Source organism: Anticarsia gemmatalis, chromosome 5 (genome assembly GCF_050436995.1).
Source record: "Anticarsia gemmatalis isolate Benzon Research Colony breed Stoneville strain chromosome 5, ilAntGemm2 primary, whole genome shotgun sequence".
NCBI classification, from domain to species: domain Eukaryota; kingdom Metazoa; phylum Arthropoda; class Insecta; order Lepidoptera; family Erebidae; genus Anticarsia; species Anticarsia gemmatalis.
The window spans coordinates 5,127,881-5,145,945 of NC_134749.1; the positions used below are offsets into that span (position 1 = coordinate 5,127,881).

The following is an 18,065-nucleotide window of genomic DNA, read 5'->3' on the forward strand; positions in this document are numbered from 1 at the left end:
TAATTGGTCGAATCATGGCGGATTCGAATAGAGTGGCTCCCTCGAGCGGATAACTCGCAGACTAATGAAATTGCCTACGGAAATGTAAATTACGGAAAAGGGCTTTGTTTATTCAATAATAGGTACCAAACAGTTCCGTTTGTCTAGGTCTATTTGTAGAGGCGACCGACATTTTTGTTCAGGGATTTGATTACGTATACGACCGTTTAATTTGAAATTATTATTAGATTTATTGCTTTTATGTTGTGTTATTAATGTTTTGTATGTTTAGACTATGCTCCAGTGAGTCTGATAAAGAAGCTTCTCATTAAATCTTGATTTTTTTTGTTGCTTTTATTATGACTTGGTCGTAGATAGCAGCGAAGAGATAAGTGCGAAAGAAGGGAATAAAACCTTTGCTCTGCGTTAGACAGTAATGAACCGATTAGTTACAGAGTTAGTTACTCTCAAATGTTCTATGAAAATGTACGTTTTTGTGCCTCGGAAAATAAGCTTAAGAATTAAGTTCATTACATAACAAGTGACAATGTATCGTCAGTACCCGTTATTGTCAGATAAAGTGCAAGTTCACAAAATTATTGTGAGGTTATCGTTTCGACAAAAAAATACTTTATAAAATGTATTGATTAGTATAAAAGTGAGTACTGATCTCAGTGTTTATCTTATATTCACTGAAGACGAGCGTGCCGTCAAAATGAAGCTTATATTATGCAGTAAGTATTTTCTTATGCCATTTAATATTAATAGACTTGTACTCTTATATATTTTCAAATATGTTTACATGTATGCGGTGTTAATGGTTAAATCGACCTAAATCCTTTAGGAAGCTTTCTTAACCTCCTGCCTACATCTGTACTACAAACAGGACATAAGACCGGATAAATTTCAAAAAAATATTTTGCCGCTTTTTAATCTGGTAGTCCCAAAAGATTTAGATGGTGACATCTATCGAATATCTAGGTTACTAAATATAGGTAAATGTCAATTGCCGTGTGGTTCCCTTTTTGCGTAATGGCGACGGAAGATGGACGTGTGTCGGTGCGTACCCACAGCGGTACGTTAATCGATTTGAATCGTATTGAAATGTTGGTTCTTATTGGATTTTATGCGATAATTAATTAATTAAGACTATAAAATGATGATGTGCACTGGTAGTTTGATATAATTTTATAAAATATTCAATACACCATGATTTTTTGTTTTATGTCCTTTGCAGAGGACAAATGTAGACAATAAAAGTTTTAGTACTTAGACTTCTGATGTACTTTATAAAGTACATAAGTACATATTTCAACATATTTGTGGCTATATCCGACAATGCCATAGCTTTTTGACCATGCCGTGGTAAATGCATGGCTGCATTATCGCATTGTTCAGGTTGAAAAGGGTTCACATAAGAGAAATGTCATGCAGCTGAGCAAATATAAGTTGGTTTTAGCTTATTTCGGATAATAAAGGAAGAGATGATGACGATGAGTACCAGGAAATGGAGTCTAAACACAAGAGGGAGAGAGAAAACCGTACAAAAGCTGCTGCATATTTTTTTCATGGAGCAAAACGGTCGCGATGTAGAAAGAGTGGATGTCATAAAAAAAAACACTTTATTTTGCAAAAAAATGTGCGGATATTTTTGTTTAACGCCAAACAAGAATAGTTTTTTCGATTTCCACCAAAACATAGAGTAGTATATAGGTAAAGGTATTAATTAAACTTGATTGATCCCTTAATTATGTTCCTAATTAACGACTAATAAGTTATTAAGAATTGTTGAACATGAGAAAAGTTTAATTCTGATGGTTTTGTTTGAAAGAAGTTTTCCTTTTGTTTTATTTTTAACTTTGTGAGACGGACATACAATTCTGACTATTAAAAACATGTTTAATTTGTGTTATATTCCTATCCAAAACCCATTGTTTACCTTAAAACTAGTCTATGTCCTACATAAATCACATAGTAATATAGTCACTTTGTCCTACATAAAGGACATAGGGAAAAACCGATTTTCCCCATGAAGGATTTTTTTAACTATTTTTCCTGTATATCATATCCTATTGTCAACGTTATACTAAAATTTCAACAGCATACTCTAAAAAAAGGTACCCTGGTAGGCAGGAGGTTAAAGTTTTTTCTGATTTGTTTCGGTACCTAACATCTCACCCAAAACCTATCAGTTTTCAAGATATTAGACTAGAAAAGTTTCTTATAAAAAAACACTATGTTTTTAGTACAGATTTCTCGTTAATTTACAACCCTTATACGTAGGCGATTTTAGATACAATAAATAGTTTTATTATAATCTCATAATATTTTTGTGATTGTGATACCAAAAATCCACCTCAGATCGGCTTCACGCGATAGTTTTAAGCATTTTATGAAACAAATATTATACAGCAAAAGTAAGTATAGGTCTGGCTTGAGTGTGGGGAACAAATTGTAGCAAAATGTTTAAAATATAGTTACGATCTAGAGCTGATGTCGTTTCAATTTTAATCTAGTAAAAAAAACGTTGCTCGCGTATCAATAGCATTTCAGCTAACTAGCATTTTCAGTAAAAGCTAAATAAATATATTTTGTAACACGTCAAACGAAACGACGCGCACACATCACTCCTGCGCCGGCAGACTTAGCGAGCGCAACCCCACCACAGCGTCCCCGCCCGCGCCCTGGCCGCGCGCGCTTATAAAAGTCACCGCAGAGACTGTGAACGCCAGTCGGATCGGCACGCTCCGAGTGAACGCTCTGCATCGACTTAGGTCGGTCTCGCATAACTCGCCGCTTGCTGCATCGTGACTCCGGTCGAGTACTGTAGGTTAGTTGTGTTGGCTTCGTTAGCGGACCGCACACCAAGCTTACTTTACAAGACCAGTAGGGCTAAACTCCGAATATTATTGTTGAACTTTTCTTAGAAGAATATTGTTAGTTTAGTTAGATTGTCCTTTTTTTTGTTGTTTAAGCCAAATAAATATTGTTATTTGCCATTGTGAGTTTGGTCTTAACTCCACACACAAACCCCTCTTACAATTGGCGGCCCAACTTAGGGGCTTATCTCTGTTCTAGTTTGACTTTTTATTTTTATTAGTTTAGTGTTTTTTTTTCATGTACCCACTATAGTTAGGTTATTAATAGTGTTACTGTGGTAATCTTTAGTGGGGTAATTTAATCGTATAGTTTTGTATTTTAGTTTGTTTTATTTCATAATTTAATCATTGAGTTTTATAACATTTTACCTAGGCGTAGTCGTAGGAATAAGGTAAATATGTCAAACGTCAGCTTCTCTGATGATCAATTTCGTGATCTACTAAAGGTCTTAGCCACTCGAGATAGTTCTAATGCTTCGCATAGGTCAGGTAGTTTCGCAGCATGTACTGCTCGCTTCGACGGGTCGCGTAATACCGCGGTAGTCGAGGCATTTATATCGACTATTAGCACCTACAAGAAGATAGAAGCTATCGATGATGAAAACGCCATAGAGGGGCTAACATTGTTGCTGACCGGCGATGCATCCACGTGGTGGTTGGGGGTAAAAGAAAACATTGATGGTTGGCAGGAAGCCGTGTCCTTGATAAGAACGACGTTTGCCCCAAAGAGACCTGCGTATTCGGTATATGAGGAGATTGTCAGCAATAAGCAGAAAATACCCACAAGCACCGAATTGTTTGTTGCCAAGAAGCGAGCACTGATGGCTGAGTTGCCCAAACCTGGTATTACACCATCGCAAGGCTTGGATCTCTTATATACTTCCCTGCATATAAAAATAAGAGACCGAATACCAAGGGATTCCGTAAAATCTTTTGATGAGTTCCTCACAAAGGTACGTCAGATTGAAGAGACTGTCGCTGCATCAGGATACTCTGACATGTTACACACCTCTACAGGCAAACGATCACGATGTGCTTTTTGCCGTGCCTTTGGCCACAATGAAGAGGAGTGCCGCAAGAAAAGCAAGACCCAAGCCGCAACTATAGATACAGCGACCCCAGCAAAACCCAGACCGACACTGAGTAGCAAGATTACTTGTTATGGTTGCGGTGAGCCCGGCGTGGTCAGAAGTAAATGCCAAAAATGCAACAAACATAAAGTTGGCGCGGTGGAAGTTGGATTTTATGCACTCAGTTCAGCCGTAGCGTCTGCATCGCGACTAAGACCAACTGTGAAAGTATCTATTGCTGGTGTCAACGGTCAAGCTCACATTGATTCTGGAGCCAAATTGAGTGTGGCATCGACTTCGCTGCATGAAGTATTGAAGCGCAAAGGGGTTGTCTTTAAAGTTGAAAATGCAACGGTTACCCTTGCAGATGGCTTACGACGAAGACAACCAGTTAGGACGGCTGTGGTACCAGTCACTATGTGTGGTCGGACCATCCCCACAAATTTTATCGTGTTGCCGGAATCCCACGATAACCGTACACTCTTAGGAGTGGATTTTATTCAAGATGCGGGCATTGTTTTGAATCTTCCGCAATTATTGTTCCACTTTTTGGATGAACCAAATAGAAAATATGATCTATACAATGAGGAGGAATGTGATGCATCCATGTCCATGGTGCAAACGGAGCCTGAGAAGACCGAGTCCGTGATTTCTAGGTTAGCCAAAATCACATCATTGGAGCCAATGATCAGCCCGATGCTTATGACTCCGTCGCCACATTCGCCGGTCTTCAACGAGAACGAGATGGTTGACTCGTATGGACCGCCTCCATTAATAGAGTTTGAGACGCCGCCAGCCTCCCCATCGCGAGAAGAACCCAGGTTTACCGGCTACTCTCCGAGATTCGTCGGGTCATTGTTCCGCGATGCGCAATCAGCTGTGAACAGCGCTGATGTGACCCTCTCACCACACAGCAAGCAATTGTTTGGTGCTTCTGTTGATATTGCCATGGTTGCAGTAAATGCTACGGAAACAACGACTGCTGAGGAAGTTACGCAACTGAATAGCATACTGGAACGTAATGCTGCCGTATTTAGTGGGAATGGAGAACCAGCAAGCTTAGTGGAGCATAACATAGACACAGGAAATCACCAACCAATTGCTGTACCTCCATATCGTATGTCTCCGCAGCGTAAAGAAATTCTACGTAAAGAAGTTAGCCAGATGCTGGAAGAGGGCATTATCACGCCATCGAAATCCCCATGGGCAGCACCTGTTGTAATGGTCCCCAAGAAGAATGGCGATGTAAGGGTCTGTATAGACTATCGTCAGTTAAACAACATAACTGTAGCTGACGCTTATCCCTTGCCTAGAATAGACGACTTGCTACATGAGGCAAAACCAACGCCTTACATGTCAACCCTGGACCTCAGAGCAGGATACTGGCAAATCAAAGTACGTGATCAAGATCAAGAAAAGACGGCGTTTGTCACACCGTTTGGTTTATACCAATTTAAACGAATGCCGTTTGGATTGCGTAATGCACCGGCAACGTTCCAGCGTTTTATCGACAGACTAAAGCTGCAACTAGACGGTGTAAAGCTGCTCGCATACTTAGATGATCTCATCCTATTATCTCCAACATTTGAGCGACACCTCCACGACCTGGATAAGGTTTTACAACTTCTTCAGAAGAACAATGTTGTCGTTAATAAGCAAAAGTGTCGGTTTTGCGAGGAGCAACTTTCCTATCTGGGACACATTATTACAAAAACAGGTTTGCGTACAGATCCTGCAAAGATATCAGCTATACTTGATATACCAGCGCCGCAGAATGTTAAACAGGTACAATCATTTCTTCAGACTTGTTCCTGGTACCGTCGGTTTGTACCAAACTTCGCAAAAATTACAGAACCACTGACCCGCTTAACGAAAAAGAACGCACCGTGGGAGTGGGGACCTTATGAAGAAGATGCATTTAATGAACTGAAACGTCGCCTAACCAGTGCACCAGTCCTACGTCAAGCAGATATGAGTAGACCATATATCATTAAAACGGACGCCAGCGATTATGCCATAGGCGCTGTTTTGGTGCAGGGGGAGGGCACAGACGAGCATCCCGTGGAATATGCCAGTCGTTTACTGACTAAAGCAGAGAGGAACTATTCCACTACAGAGCGAGAGGCTTTAGCAGTCATATGGGCTGTATCGAAGTTTAGAGGTTACATCGAAGGATCTTCTGTAGTAATAGCCACCGACCATCAAGCACTGAAATGGTTAATGTCTATCAAAACTCCTACGGGTCGACTTGCCAGATGGGCGTTGCAACTCCAACCATACAATATATCTGTTGAATACATTCCAGGCAAAACAAATGTAATTGCTGATGCCCTGTCAAGACCTCCGTGTACTGAAATCCACGAGAATCATGGCATATGCGTTGTATCCGTAGATATGCCTCGACGTTCCGCAGCTGAAATACGACAAGAACAGTTAAAAGACATCCATTTGAAGACAATCATTGACGCACTGGAAAAACCAGTCCGAGATGAAGATGCTGTGTATTGGTCAAATAAAGGTTACATTGTGAACAGTGGAATGCTCCATCGCTATATAGAAGACAGTAACAATGATAGCGCTCAGTTGGTCATACCTCAGCATGAAACCATTAACATACTTACACGGTATCATGATGATCCAACTGCTGGTCATTATGGGGCTGACAAAACCTTTCGTAGGATAGCCAGTAGATATTACTGGAAAGGAATGCGGAAAGAAATCGAAAACCACGTCAAGGATTGCATCAAATGCCAACGCTATAAACCTAGTAACTTGAAGCCAGCGGGATTATTACAGACGACGGCAACGAATCAAAGATTTGAAACATTAGCATTCGACTTATTTGGACCTCTTCCCACAACACCAGATAACAAGACTTGGATCTTTATTGTGGAAGATGTTGCTTCACGATGGGTTGAATTATTTGCTTTAGAACAAGCTACAGCCGAAGCTTGTGCAACTGTTCTACTGAATGAAGTTTTTTTGCGGTACGGCGTCCCACGAAGATTATTAAGTGACAACGGAACCCAATTTGTTAGCTCGGTAATGCAGAAACTTTCTTACTGTCTGGACATTCAACATGCCTTTACGCCGGTTTATCATCCTGAAGCAAACCCAGTTGAAAGAAGAAATCGAGACCTGAAAACACAACTCGCTATTTTTGTGGAAGGTGATCATCGCTCCTGGGCCGAGAGACTTCCAAGCATTAGATATGCCATGAACACATCAAACTGTCTAAGCACTGGATACTCCCCAGCATATCTTACCTTTGGCAGAGAATTGAGAACATACGATGACGTAAAACATGACCTTCGTCAGATCGTCTTATCGGAAAATTTTATACCCGAAATAACCCCTAAACTTATTCTATTAGCAGACACTATGAAGAGAGCCAGAGAAGTGCAAGAGTATAAAGAAGAAACAAGAAAGAAGACGACAGATAAACACCGACGTCCTGCTCCTGCCTACCAACCGGGTGATTTCGTCATGGTCGCAGCCAATGTCCTGAGCAACGCAGCTCGCTATCATACGGCGAAGCTGGCACCACGTCGCGACGGGCCTTACACCATCCTGCGACGACACGGGCCGTGCTCTTACGAAGTGGCCCATCCGTCAGAGCCTAAAAGCTGTTTGGGTATTTATCACTCCTCCGCGCTGAGCCCATATCAAGGCTCAGCTCAAACTTTACCTAATCCTGAACGACCCTTGCGCAGACGCGGCAGACCAAGAAAGCAACAGGCGGTTCCCGAGTCAGCAACTGGTCTCCTCGCCGGGACGTCTTCGGGACCAGAGGGGGAGAATGTAACACGTCAAACGAAACGACGCGCACACATCACTCCTGCGCCGGCAGACTTAGCGAGCGCAACCCCACCACAGCGTCCCCGCCCGCGCCCTGGCCGCGCGCGCTTATAAAAGTCACCGCAGAGACTGTGAACGCCAGTCGGATCGGCACGCTCCGAGTGAACGCTCTGCATCGACTTAGGTCGGTCTCGCATAACTCGCCGCTTGCTGCATCGTGACTCCGGTCGAGTACTGTAGGTTAGTTGTGTTGGCTTCGTTAGCGGACCGCACACCAAGCTTACTTTACAAGACCAGTAGGGCTAAACTCCGAATATTATTGTTGAACTTTTCTTAGAAGAATATTGTTAGTTTAGTTAGATTGTCCTTTTTTTTGTTGTTTAAGCCAAATAAATATTGTTATTTGCCATTGTGAGTTTGGTCTTAACTCCACACACAAACCCCTCTTACAATTTTAAAATAGTAGTACCGCAGTGTGAATCCTACAACTGCGTATAGGCATTTGATAAATGAAAATCACTCGAAATAAAAATGCATTTTGGCAGATTACGCTACTGGCATTGATTGGACTTTTATACAATTTCGATACCTAGTCGGCTGTCCACAGTCATAAGTGGTAGAAAATCGTTTTTCGAATCCTTACAAAATTTTATCAGCGCGATCGACTTCGACGATCAAAAACATAATATATTCTTCTAGAATCATATTGCGATGCGGTTTTTTTATAGATAGGATGATTCAAGGGGAAGGTTTATGGGTAAAACTTCCAAAGTTTTTTTTTGTAAAATAACTGTTTAAACCGGCCGAAGCCAGGGCGGACCGTTAGAACAAAAAAAAATGTTGCTGTGACTAGAATGCGAATCAATTAATGTAAAAGTTTTATTACCTAACCTAAAAAAATTTACCCATCTTGGCACAACATATTATGATTGTGTAGATGTATATCTTTCACTCCTTGTTTTTGTGTGCAACACCGGGTGGAAAGTTATCAAAATACTGGGAAATTGTATATTGCAAATTATATTTACTAGTAATTTATCTCAGCAAAGATAACAATTACAAGTTCAAATTGTTATGACAAAGATCAACTGTCGAGTGATTAACTCTTGTACTCTTACATAAATCCGATAACACTAAAATACCTTTTATTTTTAACTAGCTCGCGTCACATAAGAGAGAATGGCTCATAATGTTCCCCGTTTTTGTCACATTTTTCGTTGCTACTCTGCTCCTATTGATTGTAGCGTGATGATACATAGCCTATAGCCTTCCTCAATGAAATAATCCTTCAATTTGCACCAGTAGTTCTTGAGATTAGCGTATTCAAACAAACAAACAACCTCTTCAGCTTTATAATATTAGTATAGATTAAGCTTCTCATTTTTTAAATATAAGTAATGAAAGACGATGAAATTATAAAAAATATTTAAAAAAAATCTTTTTGTTCCTAGTTCTCGTTTTCACGGCGGCTGTATTGGCTGACACCAACGTGGACAAAATCCTGAAGGAAGGGAACGACCATTTCACAGCCAATCTGTTCCAGGTAAGAATAACTAATTATTATTAAGACAATTATTATCAGTCTATATTGTCTTAGGCAAAGACCTCTCTTCACACTTTCCGCCTATCTCTGTCTTAAGCTATGTTTCCAGTCATCTCGCCGTTTCTTTCTGGCCTTTCCGCGCTGTCGTTTTCTGTCAATCCACTCAGTGGTGGTTTTTGCCTAGCAACATGCGGCAGAGCAACATATTCTTTCTCAAAGATAGGCGTTATTTGAGTGTTTATATTAAATACTAGCTGACCCGGCGAACTTAGTACCGCCTAAAATATGCAAAATTTAATGTCTATTTTTCAATATTTCTGAGAGATTTGCTTAATATTTTTTTCAGTAAGAACCTTCTCTTAATAATTTAAAATACAACAAAAAAAGAATTAGTAAAATCGATCCAGCCATTCACGCGTGATGCTGTGACCAAAGAAAACGGGTTTCATTTTTAAATATATAGATTAAATTAACAGTAATAATCTCCGTTTCAAAAGGAATTGTTCCATGTTATTAGTTTTCTTAAGGTACGAACCCTATTTACAGGAAGTGGTAAAGAAAGAAGCAGGAAAAAGCGTTGTTCTATCAGCGTTCTCTGTTCTGACTCCACTTTCTCAACTGGCTGTCGCTTCAGTGGGAGATTCTCATGACGAAATTCTTAGTGCCATTGGTATGCCCAATGATGAAGTGGTGAGTTATAAAAAATAAGATAAAGATTGAAATTATTTTACCGTATACCGTATTAATGTACAATTCAATGTTTTTACTCAACGTAATTTAATGTTTATATTATTATGTATTTCTCAAATAGACTAAAAATGCGATATCAAGCATCAACACAAGGCTTAGTTCAGTGAGGGGCGTAGAATTGAAGCAAGCCAACAAGGTCTTCATCAGGAATGGTTACACATTAAATGACGAGTTTGCTGAAGTATCTAAGAATGTCTTCCATTCAGAAGTCCAGAATCTGAACTTAACTGATAACGTTGGATCTGCTAGACAAATAAACCAATGGGTAAGACATATTTTTCCTCTTATACTGTAGTAACTGCTTGTAATGGAACTTATAATGATGTTATTCGTTTTTCAGGTTGAAGAACACACTAACAGACGCATCAAGGACTTGGTTGACCCGAAAATAATTACACCTCTCACTGTTTCTCTACTGGTCAACGCTATTTACTTCAATGTAATTATCATTATTTAAAGCTCAAAAAATACTAATAATATAGAAATTAGTTACTTTTGTAACTTTTTCGATAATGTTTTTAATATTATAGGGCAGGTGGAAGACTCCCTTCTCTAACCGCTGGACCGATGAACGCGACTTCTTTGTGACCAAGGAAAACACAATTTCAATTCCCATGATGCACCAAACCGACGAATTCAAATACGGCAGTAGTTCTGAGCTCAATGCGAGGGTATGTCTGAAAATTATTAGACGAATGTAGTAAATCATCGTTTAAATTATTATTTATGGCAAATTATGTTTTTTTTTAGTTCTTGGAGATGATGTACGCTGGAGACGAGACATCATTCGTGGTCGTTCTTCCAGACGAAGTCGACGGTGTTGACGCCCTTATCAAGAAATTGGAAGATCCCGCAGCATTAACCAGAGGTCTTCAGACAATGTCTTATCAAAACGTTGTTGTTCAACTGCCCAAATTCAAGATTGAAACTACCACAGATTTGAAGAAAGTTTTACAGAATGTAAGGTTTTTATAGCCTTAAGTTAAAAATAATGTCTTGTTACCCTGAGAATTGATTACACAGCCTATTTTAATATTAATAATTATTTACAGATGAATGTTACGAAACTCTTTGCCCCTGGCCAAGCTCGTTTGGATAATCTGCTCAGAGGAGAAAGCGATTTGTATGTTAGTGACGCTATACAGAAGGCTTTCATTGATGTAAACGAGGAAGGTTCTGAGGCAGCCGCCGCTAATGGTTAGTATTGTTATAATAATATAATATCATTCAGTATTGATGACAAATTGCATGTTTTTGGTGAAATATTTCAATGAGTATCCATTACGATCCATTTTTATTACATTGATGTGCCTGAAGATCTCAAAATTCCAAAGAAAACTCTCGCTTTTAATCTAGAGTGTTTTTTTCGGACTTTCAACTATTATCGTGAGCTTAATCCAGCACCATTTTCTAGCCTTTCAGTATTATTTTGTGTCATTTTTTAACATCGTGCCACAGTGCCTAGACAATTATCTCGCTTAAATTAACTAACTTACCTCTGATTTTCCATCTTAAATTGTAACTGTAACAATTGGCGGTATTATTCATCAATCGGGTATTTCGGTAATCAGCTTATAAGTCATTTTAGCTTAAGCAAATAAATCAGTTAATCCGCCATTTTGTCTGGATTTGGAATAATCATATTATTATTATCATCATTTACAAATATAGCAACATAAAGATAACTTTATCATTTATTTTACAGTATTAGTGCCCCATAAGATGAGTCTCGATACAAGAGAACCAGTATATTTCATAGCCAATCATCCGTTCGTATTCTATATAATACATAACGGTGTTATTCTCTTTAACGGAGTCTTCCGGTCTTAAGTGATTAATAAAGATCATTTATTTTGATTAAGTTTGCATTGATAATTGTTTCATTTTACTTAAATTTTCCCTGACGTTTACATCATCATCTTCAATCAATTATTTTGTCGATCGTATTATTATTTATCATAGCAATTAATCTTTGAAGCAGCCGGAAGTTCAATGTTCATCAAGTTATAAATCATAAAACAGACGAAGTTACAATCAAGAATATATAAATAAAAATATTTGTCTACAGTTTTTTCAGACATTCTGACGAGTGATATAATTGATATGAGAGAACCGGTGCATTTCATAGCCAATCACCCTTTCGTGTTCTATGTAATGCAGAACAATATTATACTGTTCAATGGAGTCTACCGATCTTAAGCGATTAATAAAGATCATTTGATCATGCCACATTGACTTGTTTCATTTGTCTTCGTATATCTCTGCTATTTTATGTTTGAGGCCACTGAAATCACGACAACATATTCCAAATTCTGAGTTTCAAGCATTTTATTAAAACCCTAGGTTTTTTCAAATACTCATTTAGCTTTCATAGACGCAACGATTCAAGCATTTTTAAGTACACGTACAAATTGCTCTTAATCATCAGATTTTGCTATCACCTTATTATTTTATAAATTAATTAAAAAGCATTGTAATTCGTTCTGATAAGATAATTTTCTAAAACGTTTTAATTATTAGACTGTTCATAGTAATAGATATTTCTTTGTTCACAGTATTCACTGGTGTTCTTTATTCTGAAAGGGTTGACTTTAGAGAACCAATGCATTTCATCGCCAACCATCCGTTTGTCTTCTATATATTGTACAACAATGTTATACTCTTCAATGGAGTCTTCCGATTGTAGACAATGAATAAAGGTCATTTGATTACAAAATGTGCATTGTTTGTTTCATTTATCTTGTCTTCAACCTTTTATGTGGTTTATATTTCGAGTTTTGTAGTAGTAGTAGTAGTATTGAAACTATTTCTGTGCTTCAAGTTTTCAGCCAGTTTAGTGCCTAACAAATTTATAAGTCGTTATATCGTAGAGGCATTCCAAATCACTTTCATGGGTCAAATCAGTCATTAAAGGTGACTTTTTTAGGAGTATAGACTTTTTTATAAGTTTTTAAAACTATGTCTTATATAAGTTAAATTTATTTTTTACAGTATTTCATGGTTATCTAGTGTTTGAGAGACTTGCTCCGAGCGACCCGCTGTATTTCATAGCCAATCGTCCGTTTGTGTTCTATATAATGCATAACGATGTAATTTTGTTCAGTGGAGTCTACCGGTCTTAGACCATGAATAAATATCAGTGATGGTATTAAATATTGACAGGTTGTTTTATTTGTCTTTATATTTCTTTATGGATCATTCGAACCATTGAAATATTATTTCTGTGTTTGAGCATTTGGTTAATTTCTTAAGTTTCTTTTTGACTGATTTAAAGATCCTGTATTAAAAGCAATTCAAGTCATTTTCATAGGATCACTATAATCTACTAGAGGCCGCCCGCGACTTCGTCCGCGTGGAAACCCTTCCCGTGTAAATCCCGATACCTCGAGAACTCTGGGATAAAAAGTAGCCTGTGTGTTATTCTAGGTCTTCAGCTACCTATATACCATATTTCATCGTAATCGGTTCAGTAGTATTTGCGTGAAAAAGTAACAAACATCCATGCATACATACATTCTCACAAACTTAAGCATTTATAATTTTAGTAGGATTTAAGTGTCACGTTAATATTTATTTGGAATATAATAACGTAAATTTATTTCTTTGCAGTCTTTACTGGTGTTCTAGCCAGTGAGATACTTTATACGGGGGAGCCGCTGTATTTCATAGCCAATCATCCGTTCGTATTCTATATAATGCAGAACGATGTGATACTGTTCAATGGAGTCTTCCGATCTTAGATGATGAATAAATATCATTTATTGTTTACAATTCTGATTAGTGGTTTCATTTGTCTTCATAAGGCTATTTCAAACAACTAAAATTGTTTATTTCTGTCGAGCATTTGGTTAATTTTAAGTTTCTTTCCAACTGATTTAACGCTTATTTATTATGTAAAAGGATCTCTTTCTTTAAATTACGTATCAATTGTTATGTAATTACTAGAACTAAGTTGAATTTCTTTTTTTACAGTATTCACTGGTGTATTTTATTCTGAAACCATTGATCTGAGAGAACCGGTGAATTTCATAGCCAACCATCCGTTCGTGTTTTATATTTTCTATAACAATGTCATTCTGTTTAACGGTGTCTACCGATCTTAAGTTTTTAATAAATGTCATTTGATTTTATTATGAGGATTTCTTGTTTCATTTGTATTCATAACTTTTTAACTCTCGCGTTGCATGTTGGAAATTGCAAAACTAATTCGTTATCTAGAATATTTACGTCGGAAACGTGCGCGAGTGGAAACATCGTTGATATTTTTAACAAAGTGTCGCGATTGGAACTTATTACCTACGTGTGTTCGTTTCAAACCGCGTAGTGAAATTGCGCATTTATGCGTGTTCTCGTTAATTCCCATATTCTATTATTCATTTGTATTATTTTCTGTCGAGAATTATAGTTCATTGACACCATCACTAAATATTATAAAACAAAGTTCTCTTTGTCTGTCTGGTCGCGGTTAACTCAAAATCTACTGAACGGATTTTCAAGCGGTTTTGACCAATACATAGAGCAATTTCTGGGAAAAGTTTAAGTGTACAATTTGTTAAAGTTTTGTGTAAAATTACTTTTGTGGGCTGCTTGTAACATATAATTCTAAGTTCCGAATAGTTTCTTAAACTCCTACACTACTAAAGAAATCTATGTATCACGAATCAGTTATTTGGAAATGTGTCACGTTCATATAAGTGCAATTAAAAGATTTGCATCGTGTAAATGTAATGTACATTCATTGTGTACACAATTACTCATGTTTTATTCATAAATTTAGTTACAAGTGTCACTGCATATTTCCTTATCACACATGCATATGTTATCATTATATCATCTTTTTTATTTACTCGGACTATATGATAAGCAATTGAAATCATTTTTATGTTAGCACTTTGATTTTAATCCATTTCATTGATACGAAATATTTATACGAAGTATTTAGATACTGACTAAGTTTATAACAGTATTTTTGGTTGTTTTGAGTGACCATATTAATACGAGAAAAACGATGAACTTCGTAGCCAAATATCCGTGTTCTGTATAATTCATAACAATGTTATATTGTTCAATGGAGTCTCCCGATCTTAAGCGATTGACAAACATCATTTGATAACTATTTGAATTAATTAATTCATTTAATCGACTTTAAAAAAGGAGGTGGTTTTCAATTTATCTGTATTTGTTTGACTCTTTGTTATGTCCTTGGTCTGCTTTTATCAAGCGTACCGATATTGGTGATACTTTTTTAAAAGTCTGATCCCATGATTCAAATCAGACAAGATTTTTTGGTGTTGTCCCTAAAAAATGCGTAACTTTATGTACATCGATGATACATACATAAGGTTGTCTATTGTTTTTGAAGGTGGTTTTATGAATTTGTATATAAAAGTGGGAATTCATTTACTAAGTTATTTATTTTTTTATTTCCAGTATTCGCAGAAGCTGACAGAATGGAGATATTTAATACGAATGAACCGTTGTATTTCATAGCCAACCATCCGTTCTTGTTCTATATTTTCTATAACAATGTAATTCTGTTTAACGGTGTCTACCGATCTTAAGTTTTTAATAAATGTCATTTGATTTTATTATCAGGATTTCTTGTTTCATTTGTGTTATTTTTCTTTGTCGATAATGACACCACCATTAAATATTATAAAACAAAGATTTCTCTGTCTGTCTGTTCGCGGTTAACCGATTTGGGTGGTTATTTTTTAAAAGTCTGATCCCATGATTCAAATCAGACAAGATTTTTTTGTGTCGTCCCTAAAAATGCCTGATTTTATGTACATCGATGATAGTACATAAGGTTGTCTATTGTTTTTGAAGGTGCTTTTATGAATTTACTAGCTGACCCGCGCAACTTCGCAAGAGAGAATGGGTCATAATTTTCCCCGTTTTTGTAACATTTTTCGTTGTTACTCCGCTCCTAATGGCCGTAGCGTGATCTTATATGGCCTAAAGCCTTCCCTGATAAAAGGTCTATCTAACACTGAAAAACTTTTTCAAATCGGACCAGTAGTTCCTGAGATTAGCGCGTTCAAACAAACAAACAAACTCTTCAGCTTTATAATATTAGTATAGATTAGTATAGATATATAAAAGTGGGAATTCATTTACTAAGTTATTTATTTTTTTATTTACAGTATTTGCGGAAGTTGCAAAAAGGGAGAGATTTAATCCGAATGAACCGGTGTATTTCATGGCCAATCATCCTTTCGTGTTCTATGTAATACATAGCAATGTTATTCTGTTTAATGGAGTCTTCCGCTTCTAGACAACGAATAAAGTATTGAACAGTCTTCAGACTTTAAGCGATTAATAAATATCATTTGATTATTATACTTTATGGATTATTTGTTTTATTTATACTCTCTTCTTTGTGGTTTATTTTAATTATAAAACAACAACTTAGTAGAGAGCCTTGTTCGCTAGGTTCAGGGACACACAAAATTCAGGATTTAGATAATCAAGATATGCTTATGTGGCTGACGGTGAGCTGTTTGCTGCACCTATTTCATTTTAGAAATACTCCGAATTTTTTTATAATAATCGAAAAATTGTGCATGCAAAGGCTCTATACTGTTGAACTTGGGTATCAAGCCGGAACTACATAAATATTAACATTGACATTTCGCTAACTTCAAAAGTTACTAAAAGTGTAAAAGATTTAATAAGAACTAGTGATCTATAATTTTTTTATAAGATAAACGTGCAGTTGTCAAAAACAAGCTCGAAATCACATATTTTCCCGTTTTTATCTTCTTACAAAATATTTAACATATAATGTAGTAGATATTGGTGCCAAATCAATATTGATGTAGCCGTTCAATGTTAACAGAGGACATACAAAGTGACCGATGAGATAAAAAAATATTGACACCTTGATAAACATGACCTTCAATATTTTCAATTTTCGAGGAAAAGGTTTTAAGGAAATTACAGCCTCATGTGATTAACTAGCTGACTCGCGCAACTTCGCTTGCGTCACACAAGAGAGACTGAGTCAAAATTTTCCCCATTTTTGTTACATTTTTTAATGGTACTCTGCTCCTATTGGTGGTAGTGTGATGATATATTTATAAGATATAGCCTATAACCTTCCTCGATAAACGGGCTATCTATCACTGAAATAAGTTTTCAAGTTGGACCAGTAGTTCCTGAGATTCGCGCGTTCAAACAAAAAACACAGTAACAGTAGCAGTAGTAATACATAGTATAGATTAATATTCATCATTTTTACAGTTTCATACTCGTGAAAGTAGATAACACAGATAAATGCGATCATGCTATGATGCATGCATGCTTCATTTTTACATATTCATCAATCTTTATTACCAACTAACTTTTGCACGCGACTTCGTCCGCATGGAATGATATTCCGAGGTCAAAATCCTGTAAGATTCAAATCGCAGTAGATAAGATAGATAAAGCCGTAACATAGTTATATCCCTAGGGATATAATTATATGCCGTAACATAGTTATATCCCTAGGGATATAATTATATGCCGTAACATAGTTATAATGAGAGTTTGAAGATGTCGCCGGAGCCTCGCTTCGTGGGGCTCCTCCTTCTGGGTGGTTTAAAAAAAAATAACCACGCCAGCCTTCTAACCTAACCTACCCATGTCGGTTTGCCCAAAACTTCTTCTTTATAACTATATTACGGTATATAATTATATCCCTAGGGATATAACTATGTTACGGCTTTATCTATCTTACTGCGACATATCCAGTCTATAAACTATCTCATCAATTATATTATAGCTGTGTTAAAATCCGTTTAGAGATGCCATTAGCAGTTGAAATATTTTTTATGCAATCATTTTAAACTTGTAGTAATCTTTATTTTTTTATTTGCAGTGTTTGAAGATGTTCAAAGAATGCAGAGATTCAGACCAACAGAGCAACTGTATTTCATAGCCAATCATCCATTCGTTTTCTATATAAAGTATCGCAATATTATATTGTTTAATGGAGTTTTCCGTTTCTAGAAAATGAATAAAAATATTGAACAAAAACTGCGTTTTACTCTTATATGAAAA

The 18,065-nt window shown here is 36.8% G+C and overlaps 1 protein-coding gene across 9 annotated transcripts; it reads left to right on the plus strand.

Annotated features, from left to right (window-relative positions):
• Positions 1-574: 574 nt before the first annotated feature.
• On the plus strand, positions 575-18,030 carry LOC142972877 (antichymotrypsin-2-like). Of its 9 annotated transcripts, none has more exons than XM_076114266.1 (9): positions 575-713; positions 9,178-9,269; positions 9,816-9,959; positions 10,081-10,284; positions 10,360-10,458; positions 10,550-10,690; positions 10,770-10,979; positions 11,072-11,216; positions 17,884-18,030. In XM_076114266.1, exons 1-9 carry the CDS (start codon positions 695-697, stop codon positions 18,012-18,014), a joined length of 1,185 nt encoding a protein of 394 aa, XP_075970381.1. In that variant the 5' UTR covers positions 575-694; the 3' UTR covers positions 18,015-18,030. The 9 variants fall into 9 exon arrangements, with proteins under 9 accessions (XP_075970381.1, XP_075970379.1, XP_075970375.1 ...); XM_076114264.1 differs by lacking the exon at positions 17,884-18,030 and adding an exon at positions 16,166-16,368; XM_076114260.1 differs by lacking the exon at positions 17,884-18,030 and adding an exon at positions 15,450-15,614.
• Positions 18,031-18,065: the final 35 nt, after the last annotated feature.